This window comes from Panthera pardus, unplaced genomic scaffold (assembly GCF_024362965.1).
Source record: "Panthera pardus isolate Hobbes unplaced genomic scaffold, ASM2436296v1 HiC_scaffold_16, whole genome shotgun sequence".
NCBI classification, from domain to species: domain Eukaryota; kingdom Metazoa; phylum Chordata; class Mammalia; order Carnivora; family Felidae; genus Panthera; species Panthera pardus.
Window position 1 is genome coordinate 119,397,282 of NW_026526721.1, and position 16,697 is coordinate 119,413,978.

Here is a 16,697-nt window from a genome sequence, read left to right on the forward strand (position 1 = left end):
AAGACCCATCCATAATCTCTGGGAGAAAATAAAAGTCATGTGGGCAACCTCTGGACACCAAGACAGCAATGTCACATGAACTCTTGATCTAGCCATTTTCAATTTGGTAATCAGACATGTCCCAGGTGTGGGAAAATGCAACCTAGGAGAACATACAGGGAACCAACAGATGACAGTGTGTCCATGCACTGGTGGAAACCCAGAGGGGCAGCTCCGCTCTCAGCAGCATCCCCAGGCTTGAAGCTTACTCTTCAATAGGGGTTCACAGTCATATCACATGCTTCGTGTCCCCAAACTGGGGAACTTCCTTTTCTTCCTTCACTTCACTGGCAGATATGTCATCTTGTCACTTCCCAAATTTAAAATTCCAGTTGCCTCCCAGTACACATTAACCTTTGTATTCTAAAACCACTCTTCTGATGTATAAAATCATCTACCCAGTATTTGGCCAAGAGAGTCTCTATTACACCTCTGATATAATTCCTCATAATTTGTCTGAAAGCAAACAAGGAGTGAAGGGCTGTTATTTTTCCTGATACTGAGCCCGCATTGACTACATTTGGGCATCTCCCATATGGGACTGTCCCATGTAGTGCATATTAATCCACACCGAAATTTTCTACATCTATTGCCACAAACTTCATTCAGAAAGTGTTCACTTCTTTCCAAGGTTATGATAAATTACTCTCCTGAGCCTCTTTCGTACCAGCCTCTCTGTAAATAAGATGCCCAAACTGTCTGCAGATACCAAACGTGACACACCCTTCTCCAGCTTCCATTCACATTCCTAGTCCACTGATCTTGACCTTGAAACCCGTTATACCTCCTTTATTCCTTGGACTTTACTGTTTGGTCTCAACCTCCACTTCAGACAGCAAACAGCCAAAACTCTTAAAGGGGAGGGGCTATTTTTTTTTTTTTTTTTTTGAGCTGGTAACAATATATAGAGCTAACCTTGCTTCACTCACAATAGATCTGCTCAGGCCCTACTGACTCTGAGCTTGTTTCAACTTTCTAACAGGATGCACCTCAGGGAAAATTCCCTCTCCTACTTCTCCTGTAATATGGTTAACATTAGGGGTAAACAGTTCTGGTGTCCTGAGAGGAAACTCAGAAACATTTCAATACTTTCCTCTCCTTCACTACACAGTTTTTCACGTGCTACCACCACCCCTCCAAGTACACATCTGTCAAATCTACCTCTTCTCCACCACACTCTCTCCCTTTAGACTCTAATGGACTCTTGGGTGGACTATTTCAGTAGTCTACTAAATGACCTTCATGCCTCCAGTTTCTTAATCTCACAATTTTGCCACTAGTGATTTTTCTAGAACATGAATCTATTTCAACCTCTACTGCCTATAGGAAACAAAAACAAAAGCAAAAACAACAACAACAACAAACCACTTTCTTAGCATAGCATTCAAGGCCCTTTTTAATTGTCCTGAAATTACTTTCTGACCTCACCTGCCCACCTCATCACAGGTAATGCTTGTAGTGTAGCCATACAGTGCTATTTACCATGTCTCAAACCTACTTGGTACTTTTAAACTTCTATGCCTTTGTCCATGCTGTGCCCTCAGCCTGGAGTGCCCTCTCCCAAATTCCTTTTCTCTTACCATTAAACTTATCCTTTCTGTTGTGTTGGTCCAAGCCTATTGATAGTGATGCTATGGGCTAGGAATGCCTGAGGCACACACCTGGCTGTATTACTCATAGAGAAGATCCCACAGACATTTTCTCCACCAGGGCCAATGTTGTGGCTGGACCAGCCCTTGTGGTTTTCATCATGATTACAAGATGCCTACACTTCAGCAAAAACCATCAGGGAACTTTGAGGAATGAGATTTATTATCATGAGTCCTGGACAGTATATACTTGGCATGCTTGGGGCCATGCAGCAAGGTTGTGGGCACACAGAGAGAAAGAGCATGGACCTGGACCTCTGCCTTTATTAAGGTCCAAGGGTGGGGTATCTAGGTGTTCACTTGTTCACTCTTTAGTGGCTAATGTAAAGCAAAGAGCAGGAATTAGGGTGTGGGAAATCAGAAGTGGGATCACTCAAGTGGTCAGTCATCTAGGTTACCCAGGGCTTTTCTGAAAGAGGAAATTTTATGCGTGGGACAGCTGAATTCCCTATCTGGTTGTTTAGCTAGTAGCTGTATCATACAGCTGGCAGTATGTTTATTCAAGATGGATATACTTTGAAATGGATGCCTCAGCAAACAAAAGCTTGATGTCAGTCACTCACACTACAGTCAAAAAGCTTAGTGTCAGGCACTTATACAGCATTCACTTTTCAATACCCTACTCTTCTGTGAAATGTACCCAACCTCTCTATATCCTGTCTTGGTTGGGCTATTTGTTGTGTGTTGCATTCACTTTTCAATACCCTACTCTTCTGTGAAATGTACCCAACCTCTCTATATCCTGTCTTGGTTGGGCTATTTGTTGTGTGTTCAAATAACTCTGTGTACAATGCTTATTTCACTGTACCATAGCTCTTTGTTTCCAGTGTCTGTCTCCCTATTAGATCTTGGACCGCTGATAGCAGGAATCCTGTCATTCACCCTTATATCCTAGCATATGTCATTTATAGGATACCTATTCTCAACCCTAACCTATATTATATTTATCATTCAATGTAGGATACATCAATTTTTTTTCCTATTAATAACAAGAACAATAAGAACATTAGCTTATGTTTCATGAGAGCTTTGTAGGTAGCAGTCAATATTTTACACACTTTATATGTATTAACTCATTTTATCCTTATATTAGTCCATAGTGTAGATATATACTTATCTCCATTCATAACCAAGAAAACTGAGATTTAGAGGGGTTATTTGTCCCTAAGTTATAAATTAGTAAATGATAGAAATGAGATTTGAACTCATATAGCCTGGCTCCACACTCCCAACTCCTAACTATTGTGCCACATTGAAATAGCAAAATGAACCAAGGTGAGTTTTTTCATTTACTTTAGTTCATTTTCTTATTTCCCCAAAACAAATATAAAATGTATGAGTGATTAATTAGATTAATTTGGGTCATACACAAGCTCCACTAATATTTACTCAAGTGATATAGGATGGGGGTGGTGATTCTGGGTGGTACCAGATTTTGGCCCCTGTGTGATGTTCTTCCAGCTACACAATAGTCCCCAAACCTCTGGGGGTGTCTTGAAGACTCCTCCATTGTCCCAGTCACTCTTCCCTTACTGAAAATGTCATTTTTTACACTTAGTCATCAAACACAATTCTTAGAGAAAATCGTATCTCCTCCCCCACCACCCAGCCCCTGTCAACAGGAGGTTCAAAAGAACCAAAACTGCACCTAGGACCATTGGGATTCACACAATAAGACTAAGCCCTAGTAATATTTCACTGCCTTTCTGGAGGTGCTAAGTGATAAGGATCAGAATGGATTTTGTTGACTTTAATGGGAAAAGTGAGCCTTTTGTTAGTTACTCACCTTGCTTCCCCTCCAAGAAAAACCCAACTTTGGAGCATTCTTTTGGACCATGATTGGATATGGGAGCATCCTGAGATTTCAATATGTCTAATAAAATTCGCCAAAGAATGGAGGCGCGATAGGAGGGGAAGTGCATTATGGTAGTACAGAGATGTGTTTTGCTCTGAAAATGGAGCTGGATGCTCATTGAAAATGAGGAACCCGGAGTGAGATGTTTGAGAGCACAGCTGGGAATATGTGCAAAGCTCTCTTTCATTTTCATTTGAATACCATAGAGGCAGCACTCAACTTGCTTAAAATTAAAAGGTACATCAAGAATGCAAAACATTGTATAAAATTTTAACCAGTCAGTCTTTTTAGTTGCTTTTTAATCTCTTATTGGTTCTTTATTTTACTGTACTGTATTTTCATAAATGTTTTGGGGGCTGTGTGGTTGTTCATCATCCACCCCTGGCTTCCCTTTTCTACAGTTGCATGCACCTTTACAGTTAGGTATCCACCACCTGTACCTAATCTTTGTAATCACATTGTGCTTCCTTTTTCACCTTGTTTCTCTCTGCTCTTTCTGCTTGGCTCTACCCATACCCTCTCTTCTCATTGCTCTTCAGACACCTTCCTTTCCTTCTTTGACCTCTGACTCCAACAGCCTACCAGTAAATTTGAAACAAATTCCAATCTGGGAAGTTTGGCCCCCCCTTAAATGAAAATAATATTTTCCTCTGAAATCTCTGTGGCTCAACTGTAGGTATTACTCTAATATATTCAAGGGTTGTCCATTGCAGAGCTGGAGACTAGAAGGTTTGATCTTGAAATTAGTGAGCAGTGAGCATGGCAGTGAGCATTGGCCTCAGGGATTTTTTTAAGTACTGATAATAATGAAAACAATAACATGGACAATAGCTGCTGACATTTCTTGAGAACAGGTACCAGGTCCTAAGGTACCAGGTCCTAAGCTAACCACTTTTATAAATATTTTCTCATTGAATCCTCACCAGAACTCTGGGGAGCATGTTCTGTTATTATCCCCATTGTAATGAGGAAACCAGAGCACAGTGAGTGATGCAGGTCACACAGCAGTGAGAGGCTCTTAATAGCTGGGCTTCAGTGACACCTCAGCAACCACAGGGTAGTTGTGATTCCTGGGATTCCAGCTAGGGCTGATATATCATGAAGAGCACTGGCAGGTAGAACCAGACAGGTGAACACAAGGTGGGCCAGGGTTGCAGTAGCCAGAGCAAGATGATCACAGGTGCTACAGAAAGGGTTCAGTCTGCGAGCAGAGATCAGAGTTGGAGGTACAAAGCTACTTACAGTCCAAGTCAATGAAAGCAGACAGTGATGGGGAATCTGAAACAAGGTAGGGCAACAAGATGGATGGTTCATGGTGGTGATCAGAAGATTAGGGACTGTAGTGGAACATTCAGGAAAGGAGGTAGTGCATGACAGGTACCCAGTGGTTGCCACGCTGGAGTTTAGAGGGAGGGGATTCAATCGATTGGAGACGCACTGGCAGATCTGGTGGGGCCACAGCTCAGGGACCATTTTGGGTAATGCTCAGAAATAAGGACAGGTCCGGTTACCAACCCTGGGGCACTGTATCCGGATCAGATGAACAGAAAGGGGGCTTAATACCACAGGAAAGATGCGTGCCATACACCTGTGATCTCTCACCTGGGGAGCTGCTATAAACACACATAGCACTACAAGCTGTGTGCCATGGTGTCTTCTTTCTTCTTTTTTTTTAATTTTTTTAATGTTTTTATTTATTTTTGAGACAGAGAGAGACAAATCATGAGCAGGGCAGGGGGAGAGAGAGAGGGAGACACAGAATCCGAAGCAGGCTCCAGGCTCTGAGCTGTCAGCACAGAGCCCGACGCGGGGCTTGAACTCACAGACCGTGAGATCATGACCTGAGCCGAAGTCAGACGCTCAACCGACTGAGCCACCCAGGCGCCCCTATGGTGTCTTCTTTCTATTAGTTTCTCAAACCCATAGTGTGTAAATGATCTTTTATACCTAAAAGTGAGTGGATTCAAGGTTAACCCTAACAGAATGTCACTTTCACACTCTGACTTGCTCTCTTGAACAAGAGAGTAAAAGACACAGATGCAGCTGGCATGTTTGTGTAACCCTGGGGATGCTGTGTGAACGTGCCACACGTGCTGATATCAGTATATTTATCTCAGTAGAGAAAAGGTAGAAAATTGCCCTCAGAGGCAATGGGGACTTGGTCTGTGGAAGTAGGGCAGAGAGTGGGGCAGGGAACAACTGTGTTTTACTGTAATCGCTTCTATAACATTTCAGTTTTATTGTTTTGTTGTGTATGTGTGCATATCTGTGTGTTGTAAACTTGAAAAAATGTATTAAATTTGACTATCAAGCAATCAGTCCCGTACTAAATTAAAAGGTAGAAGGGAGCACAGAGACCATCTGCTAATATATTGTTGCAGGCAGGAAATCTAGGCAATCTAACTGGCAGATATAAGAATTTTTAAAAGAGAAAGAATAGTAGCCAGAGACCATTTAATGTGGGCATAAAGAGGTTCATATAGTGCTTGGAAATCATCATAACACAGCGAGTATTACACTTTATGGGGCCGGTGGTGGTGCTGGGACTTCCAGGAAAGATCCAAGTATCCCCATCACATTCTGTTTAAGGAGGCAGGGAGCCAGGTAATGTATTTTAGCAGGGTTTTTATCAAATGAGGTAAAATCAAGAGAGGAAGATACTGTTCTTATGTGACTTCCCTTCATAACACATAAATTATAGTAAATGTTTTAGATTTTTCTAATTAAACCTGCCAAACTGCACACTCTCTGAGGACAGGGCCACAGCTGCCCCAGGAGGGAAGAAAGAACTTACGTAGAGTTTCTCTCTCCTCAAGCCACGGGAGATGTTTAGTCTGCTCAAGGCCAAGAAGGGCCACAGGCCTGGCCCCAGGAGCAGACTTTGGCCTTCCATGAAATGGGAGGAGGGAGGAAGCATTGTTCTTGCTCCCAGTAGAACAGCATTTCTCAGGCCTCTGAGATGCTTCTCACTGAGTCTCACATAAAACCAAAGAACTTAATCTGCTGCCATCATTCCTCAGCTCCATCTGGCTGCTGGAATAATTGAAACGAGAAACGTCTGCTTTGATTGCTGCTGGAAAGGAAAACTTAAGTTTTCGTGGAAAACCTTAGTACTGCCTCAAACAAGAAACCTTATTCAGTTTCTTGTGAAATTCGATTTCTGTCCTCTTGAGTTTTCTAGACAGGGAACCAGAAAAAGGCCCTAAATAGATGCGGCAATGGGAACTTTGGGACCCCCAGTTCAATTCATAGCCTAGATAGGTGCCAGGTAGTCCATTGAGGAGGGGGACAGGGAGAAGGGGGATCTAGGCTTACCCAGAAATAAAGCCTCCTAGGGGTCCTCAGCATCAGCCAGAGAGCTCAGAGCCATCAGAGCTTTGAATGTGGCCCGGCATCATGAGGCGGGGGGCCAGGGTGTCTCCACACCTGTCCCTCACTGGTCACAGAGGTTGGACCCAGGCCATCTGCACCACAGCGTCACTGCCTGGACCCACCTTGGAAGGCCAGGCCCTAGCTCCCCCTTCACTCTTTCTCCCTACCCCTTCCTCATTTCCTCCCTGTCTCTCACCTCTCCTAGCCTTCCACCCTCCTTGCCCCTTCTCCTGCTCCTCTCCTCCCCAGGACTTCTCTCCCCCTGCCTCCCTCCCCGTGCACTGCCTCCTTCCTCCCTTCTTTCTTTGGGAAGCCAGTGCCTTACCCATTAGGCCACAGGGTGACTCTCCCTCTCCTCTTTCCTCATCCCTACTTGTCTCTCCTCCCTGACCCCTTTCCCTCCCTCCTTTCTCATTCCCTCTTTTCTCATTCCTTCTCTCCATCTGACTTCAAATAGATAAAAGAGATCTTTCTACTCTAAGAAAATCAAAGGTTAGTCCCTACCAGAGGCTCTTCTCAGTTCACATACAATAAATAGCTACCCATTTCGCTCCCTGGTTTAGAAAGAAGAGGCTATTCATTGCCAGAAGACAGTGATTTTTTTGAAGCATCAGAAGTATTTTAAATAAGCTGTCTCTGCGCTGCTTTCCTTTCACTGGACAGCACACCTGCCAGCTGCTGGCTCCTCACCCTGCTTTCCCCTCCTCCACCTGGAGAACAGAATGGCAAGGGGGCTAAAGAAGTGTTTGCAGGGGTAGGAGTTAAAGGGAAGACCCCAAAGCTCTAGGAATTGAGGCATTCACAGGACAGGTGCTGGTGGAGCTTGGGTGGGATGTCTGAGGCCCTGAGCTGCTCCTCCTAGTCCTCCCCTAGTCTTCCCAGCCTGCCTCCAGACAGACAGAGGCCCACTCTGGAGCAGAGGAAGTTCAAACTCCAGGACCCTCAACTGCTCTGGCCCTTTTGAGGCCCTGGGAAGAAACCCAGCATTGTGTTCCCATGGTCCTATGTTTTTTGCAAGATTTGCAAAAGGAATATATTTTAACCACAGTGGGGTTTGATGACTCTTTCCACTACAGTTTCCCCTCAGTCATACCTCTCCTCTGGTCTATTGGCCCTGGAGTGGGCATTTGGGGGATCCGACTGAGGGGAAGCTGAGTTGGGAATGCATTTAGTTTATATTTAGTAGGATATGTTTGTGTGGTCTGCAGTCACTTCTGTGCATGGGCAAGTTATGGCTGGCCATCCCAGTGCCGGAATGGCTTATAAGAATAGTGCCACAAGGCTGAATCAAAGTTGAATACGTCCTACAGCGCCAGGCTTCAGAAGTCTGTGGGCAGTTGTAGAAAAACAAGGCTTGAAATGTCCTGAGCCTGAAGCTAGTCTGTGGAAAATTCTTCCAATCATGAGATGTGTAAAATTCCAAGTGGAGGATTCCGTTCTCATTGGTGCCCCCATCAAAACAGAATTCAGGAATATATTCGATGACGCAGTATATACACTGACAAGCCCACTGTGCTTTGTTTATGGGAATTGCACAAAATGAAATTTATCAGATATCTTGTGTTTTCAGGGCATTAATGTGTAGCAGCACTGCACACAGCTGGCATGTCTGTAAGCAGGCATGCTTTAGTGCCTCCCAATTATCAATAATTTCGATCGATCTTGTTAGAGGAAAGACTACCTTATCTTCCTATTCTCTCTTGTACAAAATCATTGCCATATAAAGAAAGTATCAAAGTATGGAGGCAAAACTTACAGAGGAAAAAGTTATTTTAAAAGTGTGTTAGGCAGTTAATTCGAATGTTAATTATTTTTATGGATTTCGAAACATCTGTTGCATTTGCCAGATTTTTAAATCATGAAACGTTTTGTAATTTACTTTTTCTTTCCCAAAAGTCATTTCCATACCTAATTTTGTGGTCATATTTTTGTATTAATTTTTTTTTCTTTTTTATTTTTTTACTGTTTATCTATTTTGAGAGACAGAAAGAGCATGAGCAGGGGAGGGGCAGAGAGAAGGGGAGACACAGAATCCAAAGTAGGCTCTAGGCTCCAAGCTGTCAGCACAGAACCCATCATGGGGCTCGAACCCACAAACCATGAGATCTTGACCTGAGCCGAAGTCAGACGCTCAACCGACTGAGCCACCCAGACACACCGTATTACAGGCTCTTTTAAAAAGAGGCCCCCAGGTCAAATTGTTTCAGCCTCAGGCCCCAGAACCCTGAATCCTCTCTACTGGCAGCTTTGGTGAGCATCTGGACAAAGGCCTGTTCTTTTCTGTCTCCAGGAGCCTGCTCCAACCCAGCCCCCACATTCCGGGAGCAGTTTGGTCATGAGTCCTGCAGGGATAGCAGGTGGCCTTTCCTCCAGGATCTCTATTTTCAGGGCTGTGGACATTCTCAGGCTCCTACTGTTATCGAGAGACAGCAGTGAGGAACAAGAGTTGGTGCTCAATCTCACTAGCTGTGCTGAGGCCCAGCTGTACAAGTTCTCATTTTGACACGAATGCATTTGAGGTTCTTTTGATTCAGGGAGAGGTAGGATGGTTTTCTGCCAAACCTTTCCTTTGATATGTATCATATTTGGTTCCAGTGATCTGCCACACAAAACTGTTGCGTCTCATCTGCAGCAAGGCCCTTACCAGTTTTCTCATTTCTTTAACAGAGTTGGTGTGGATCTGGATGAAGATCTGAAGGAGCCCACCTCACACCAGGCAAGTCAAAGAGGCCAATTCATAGAGTATAGAAATATAAAATGTTCTGTTCCATGGAATCTTCCATGCTTGTCCAGCATGTGGCCAAGGGGCTCAACCTAAAGGGCACTGCCTCCACTGATAAAACATACCCAATGGCTATAAAATACCTGGGAATCGATAACCTTTGTATAACCTTTAGAATGCTTAGAACTAGAATGCACTTGCACCCTCTCTGTGGCAACAAGAAGCTGGAAACTCTACAGTATAGAAGCAAGAGCATGGTTCTTGGAATGAGGTAGCCTGGAGTTCAAATCCTCTGCCTAGGGACTTGCTAGCTAGGTAATCTCAGTGAAATTTATTCAGTGCATGTCCAATGCATGTTGGGCACACATGCCCAAATGGACCTGTTTCTCCTGCACAGCTTCTCATTAATCAGGTCTAGGTGTATAGAGATATTGAAATATTGAAAATTTGCAAAAGCACAGCAAAACTGTCTAGGTGATCCATTCCTAACTTAACCACACAACCATTCGCTGCAGAGACCTGAAAATCCTTAGGGAAATTTGTTCAAAATAATGTGCTGTTCCCTCGAGTACAGGAAATGTATGCCCAAACTCTGAACTTGAACCTGACATCGCAGTAGAATCTGCCATTGGCAATTTTGCATTAGCCATTTCTAATTCAGTACTTAAAACAATTGTGTAGGAATGTTGCACCTTTTGTTGAAATTGTAAGCAGACACAATAGTATAATATAAATAAGTGATGTTGCTTAATGACTCGTGTTATGATCATACCTGGATTTAAAGAGGATCCATCCCTTTTATTTTGTGATTTTTTTTTTTCTATAATGCCATCAATGAGGCACAGCTGGTTAGTGCTCCTGGGCAAAATGTTGCTACTTTCCTCGTTTACATAGACATAAAGAAGGAAGGATCCTGTGCTCTATAAAAAGGCCTGGAAAATTAAGTTGGTGATGATCCTGGCTTATTGTACTTTCAATTTTTTTTTGTACATGTGTTTCAAGGCCAGGCTGATGCTGTTTTCTCAGACTCCATAGCCCAGGAAACACACCTCACTGCAGGAGTGAGCACAGCAGGTGTGCCAGCACACTGGGATTGGGGCCAGCTTGGTGACCTGAGAAGGGAGAATAAAGCCCATCTCCTTATACTCATGGGCTGTAATGAGTAGTTAGTAAGGTGCCATGGTGGCTGATTTTTGAAAAGCATTTTCATCTCATATAGGTCAACTAATCCATCCTCCTACCTTCAAGCAAAACTTTTATCTAAATTCTATCTTTCTCTTCTATCTTTTTCTTTAAAAGAGATAGAATAAGAAAATGCATCAAAGCAAATTCTTCATCTTTCTCTAGCTGCCTAATATTTTGAAATCACATATAATTATTAGGAAGATTACCTAGGAGCCTAACTCCTTCCTTTTACAATTTAAACATTTTATTTTAGCTCATTCACACCATTGTTAATTCAGTAATAACTCCTACCTGAAGATACTTAAACCAGTAGAAAGTAGTTGTTGTTGTTGTTGTTGTTGTTGTTAGAGACATGAGATAGGGCAACTAGGTCCAGTGAAAACTGCATTGTATTTGAATCTCCAACAGTTGTTTTACCTCTTTGAGTCTCAGTTTCCCTATGTGTAAAGTGTGGTTGATAATAATGTCTACTTCTCCAGATTGGTATAACGATCAAGTGAAATTATATTTATGAAAACTACGAAACTTAATTTAGTTAAACCCTTCTCATCTTATGAAGGATTTGTGACAGCTTACCCATAGAATAAAATAATAGTAAAATATTTTAAGAGAATTTTAAAATTCAATAAATAATATTACTAACAGCAGAAAGTCAAAACCAGAGGGATAAAGAGAATCAAGAATAAGCAGATCATGAGGTCCTATATACTTGCTTAGTCAAGCCACAAGTGAACTTTGGTAGCCAAGGGGGGAAAAGAGGAAAAAATAATCACTAATATACTAAATTATTATCATTAGAGGGAAAAAGTGTACTCTCTCCTCAAGCAGTACAAAACTTCGCAGGCCACCATTTTAAAAGATATTTCTCACTTGGGGCTTCCTGTACAGGACACATAAAGAGCTGTACAAATGTTAGCTAACTAATCTTATTATAAATTACACGGTTCCTACTGAACTTCTGCTCCTTCAAATAATTTTGTTTTTAAGAGGTGTCCTGGAAGTGTTCCTATTCATAATAATATTTGACTACCAAGGTAGCTACATTTCAGAAAGAGATTTTCTCCAAACCTTGGAATAATTCTTATCTTCCATGTCAAGTACAGGAAACAGTGGCATTGAGCTAGAAATTAAAAAAAAAAAAAAAAAAAAAAAACCAGTGTCCATGCCGCTGCCACCTGACCTGGACAGTTTTTTTGTTTTTGCTTTTGGTGTTTTTTTTGGTACTTTCCAAACCATGTGTCAAGAACCTCTTTGCCCTCATTTTGCCTGACATCTCTTTGCTTATTATCAGCATCTGTTGCTCTGGAGGACTGAAGAGCATAAACCCTCATTCTTAGGAAGATTGCATGTTTCCACTTGGTTTGCATGTATTCAATTGGGCTTGTGTTAACAAATAAGATGATTTTCGCACCAGTCAACTTCTAAAAGTAGAAGAAAAAGAGGAAGACTATTTTTACCAAAAGCTAAAAATTTTACAGTTATGGCAATTACTGATTGTATACTCTCAAAATCAGTAACAAACACACGTTATTATATTTTTTAAGGAACTTCTTCTTTCTCAGTTGGTGGACAGTAAAACAGCCTTTGGGAAATGCGAACTTCTAACTGTCACTAACCAGCAATGTCACGATTTTCCTTTTTGCCTTGCAACAGCTTTAGAGTGTGAATGGTATTATACTTCTGCTTGTACCAGACCCAAAAGCTTTAGAAAGCATGTTCTACATACAGGTATTAAAGTTTAAATATGTACTCTATGCAAATGTGCTTCTTTGAGAAATGGGAGATAGTACATTTGTGAATTTTATGTCTCTTAAATTTAAAAGCAAAAACAAAAGAACTCTGAGACTCCCACCCCCTCCCCTACTCCCACCATAAGAGGTTTTCCTTGTAATTGATGCTGAGTTTTAGAAAACACAGCACTGCACAGAAGTTGAGAATCACTGGAGCATCACACTTGCCTTAATATATTAATAGAAATTCCTGCTGCCCAAGAAGGCTCACCACTGTTGCTTCTTTTTCCCTTTTTGCCATTTTTCTCATAATCATTCTAACATTTGTTGAGTACAGACTATTGTTAACACTTCTAAGCACCTTGTCTGTATTAATTCAATTTCCAAGATAACCCTATCCCTATGAGCAGATACCATTGTTATCCCCATATTACAAATGAGGAAACTCTATACAGATAAGTTAAATAGCTGGTCCAAGGGTACATAGCAAGAAGAGGTGGAGTGTTAATCTAGACAATCTGGTTCCAGAACTTCCACTCTGAAATGGTATGCTTTCATGCATTCATTCATTCATCCATACAATCCACCATGTCAGAGACTAGTCTACATGTGAAGAGGATGCAGCAGTTACCAGTTCAAAGTTTTCACTCACAGAGCTTTTGTTCTAATGGACGATGCTGATGAGAAAAAAGGTAAATGATGTGAGTACAGCAGATAAGAGGATGGTGAACAATGGAGGAGAGGCTATTCCCTCATCAGGGCGGGCCTTTGTTTTTATTTTATTTTATTTTTTAATGTTTATTTATTTTTGAGAGAGAGAAAGAGACAGAGAGACAGAGAGACAGAGCACAAGCGAGGGAGGGGCCGAGAAAGACGGAGACAGAGAATCCAAAGCAGGCTCCAGGCTCTGAGCACAGAGGCCAACACAGGGCTCGAACTCACAAGCCATGAGATCATGACCTGAGCAGAAGTCGGACACCTAACCAATTGAGCCACCCAGATGCCCCAGGGTAGACCTTTCTAAGGAAGTGGCATTTGATCAGAGGTCTGAATGATGTGCAGAAGTGAGCCGTGTGGGATCTGGAGAAAAAACAGTCCAGAAAAAGGGTACTGCAAGGATGAAAGCTGTAGAGTCACAATGGGTTATGGTGTGCTCCATGAGTAGCAGGAAGGCCAGTGTGGCTGTGAATTGGTGAACAAGTTAGGAGAGATGGACATGAACTGGGAGAAACAGAGAGCAGCCAAATCATTGGCCAAGGTGATAAGTGTGGTTTTATTCTACCTGTGATGGAGGAAAAACCCCTAAAGGTTTGGAGCTTGGAAGTAATGGAATCAACCCTTTTTAAGAGCTCATTTTTCTCCCATCTGTACTCTGCCAACTATTACAATGAGGTTAATTTTCATCTTTTCTAACATAATTTTTATTTTTTTAACACTATGCTTCTCTATGTGCTCTCTTAATGCTAACTTCCAATTTTTTTTTTTTTTGTTCCCATAGTTTCTTCATTGAAATTCTAGTTTTGGTTGTCACTTATGCTTCTGTGTAACCTGTGTGGATCAGTTCTGGTCACTGCAGCTCAAGAAAGTCAGAGCAGAGCTGAGAAAGGTCCAGAGAAGGGCAACTTCAATAACTTAGCAGAGGGAGATTAAAAGGATTACTATTTCTCCTGCAGAAAGATTAGCACTAAGAAGGAATACAATAAAGTATCTATAAAAATATGAAGAGTGTGAGTAAGGTGAATGAAGTCTTGTTTGCCAATTCCCAGAAAACCGTAACCTGGAATACCCCTAAAATCTGAAAGAGCTCATTTGAGGAAGAATAAAAGGGTATGTTCTTCTGCAATTGATGCTTATTTCTCATGGTCATCTAGAGTTGCAAGGGCTGGAAATATAAGTAGGTTCAAGAGGAGAAGAGATTAATTAGCAGATGCTGGTATCATCTCATCTTGAAATAAAAATTAATTTTTTCCTGTGAATTCTCAAATCTAATATCCTAATTAACATATAGGAAACAGAATAAATATTCATATATATATGAAAAATATATATGAAAAAATTAATTTTTCCCTGTGAATATTTTCAAATGTCCTAATAAACTTATAGAAAACAGAATAAATATTTCCATGTGTGTATATATACACACACACACACACACACACACACACACACACCCAGATTTAACAATTAACATTTTTCCAAACTTGCCCCTATACTGTTGGAATTGACCTCATAAGAATATAAATTCCATACTATACCTCCACAAATATTTCAGAAATAGAATACTAAGCTCTATAAAATTGACCTGACCCAGATGAGGGGTTTTTATGTTGCATTGTAACTAGTAGAATTTTGAGAAAAATAAAAGGGATTTTTCACAGCAAATATCCTAGGTTTTCCCTTGGTAATACTGACTTTATTTGGGTTATAATTACTTTTGTTTTATACATCCAAAAGTGTATTTCCTCCAACTAATTTTTACTGCATAGGACTAAATTCCATATATTTCTCTTACCTATACATTCAATCATTGCAGATTCTAGAAAGCAGGAATGATAATGAGAAAGAGGAAGTGGAAGAAGATGGCAACTACCATTTAGTGAGCACTTTTTATATATTAGGTGCCATGTGTATACCCACTTTTCTTTACCGTGGCCAATCAAAACACCTGTTATCACCCCTAGTTTATAAATTACGAAATTGAAATTCAAAGAATTAAAAGAAGTTTCCCAAGACCACCACCACAACAACAAATTCCAGACACTTCAGCAACACCCAAACTCTAGTCCCTAGTTCCTTGATTCAGTGAGATGGCAGCTCTCTGCTTGGACTGTTCTCAGCATGGACTCTACCTTCTTGCACTGCAATGGGAATAGGGCCTCCAGGCAGGGTCCAGGAGAATATAGGCTCACCTCATTCGTTGTCCTTCTCTTGAGAATCACAGGCTTTTGCTGCCTGTCATCTAATACCTAAATTCTAACATATTCTTATGAAACCAGTTATTCTATGATTGTCAACCATTACATATTTTAGAAGTAGGTTTATAAGGGAATACATTGTTTTGTTTTATTTTCAAATATATAATACTATATATTCCAATCACAAGTCTCAATATGAGACTCTTTGCTTTGGTGTTTGTGGTTTGGGACACCATCACTGGGGGACATAATGAGTAAGATACTCCAAGGTGCATTTTCCATTATGATGTGTGTACATGGATGTAAGTGTGTGTGTGTGTGTGTGTGTGTGTGTGTGTGTGTACATGCATATAAAAGAGCACACCAACTAAATTGCGATATAAATCAGGCATTAGTTAAGAATAGTACGAAGTATAGTGAAATGATGTGAATCTCCTCCTGCCTGTAAATTTGTCCATCATTTTATGCCTTATATTCAGTCCTAAATCCCTAACATGGTATACTAGATCTAGGATAAGTTTTGATATACTCTTAAGGGGGAAATATATCTTCTATACCCCAAATATGTTACCTTTGTGAATACACTTTGTAAACTACAGAGTTGTGACATATCATCTTATTATCTCTTCCCAATTCCCACTCCAATGCCTTTTACACTGGGAACTGATGATTCTAGTATATAGTTGTATTAGCTTTCTATTGATGCATAACAAATTATCCCAAAAATTAGTGGCTTAAAACAGCAAATATGTATTATCTCACAGTTTCTATGGGTCAGGAATTTGAAAGCAACTTAGCTGAATGTTTCTAACTTGAGCTCTCTCATGAAGTTGCATTCAGAATGTCAGCTAGAACTACAGTCATCTGCAGGCTTGACTGGGGCTGGGGGATCTACTTCCATGATGGCAGAAGGCCACCAGTTTACTGCTGACTATCGTCAAGAAGACTCATTTCCTTACCACATGTATCTCTCCCTCCATAGAGCTACTTGAGTGTCCTCACAATATGGCCCCTGACTTCCCTCACATGGTCTAACACCAGATAGCAAGGAGGAAGCCACAATGTCTTTTTATGACCTAGTCTTAGATATGGCACACCATCACTTCTGCTCCATTCTAATGATTAAAAATGAGTCACTAAGTACAATCCACATTCAGTAGGAAGGGAAATCAATCTCCATCTTTTAAAGGAAAAAGTGCCAAAGAATCTATGGGTATACATTTTTAAACC

At 41.1% G+C, this 16,697-nt stretch overlaps 1 protein-coding gene across 8 annotated transcripts in view; it reads left to right on the forward strand.

Annotated features, from left to right (window-relative positions):
- Positions 1 to 16,697, forward strand: part of SLC9A9 (solute carrier family 9 member A9) — a 701,238-nt gene that overhangs the window by 575,212 nt on the left and 109,329 nt on the right. For all 8 annotated transcript variants that reach the window (XM_053903745.1, XM_053903747.1, XM_053903744.1 and 5 more), the window contains one exon: positions 9,583 to 9,635. In XM_053903745.1, the coding sequence (XP_053759720.1) occupies positions 9,583 to 9,635 (53 nt within the window). The remainder of the gene's footprint in view (positions 1 to 9,582; positions 9,636 to 16,697) is intronic.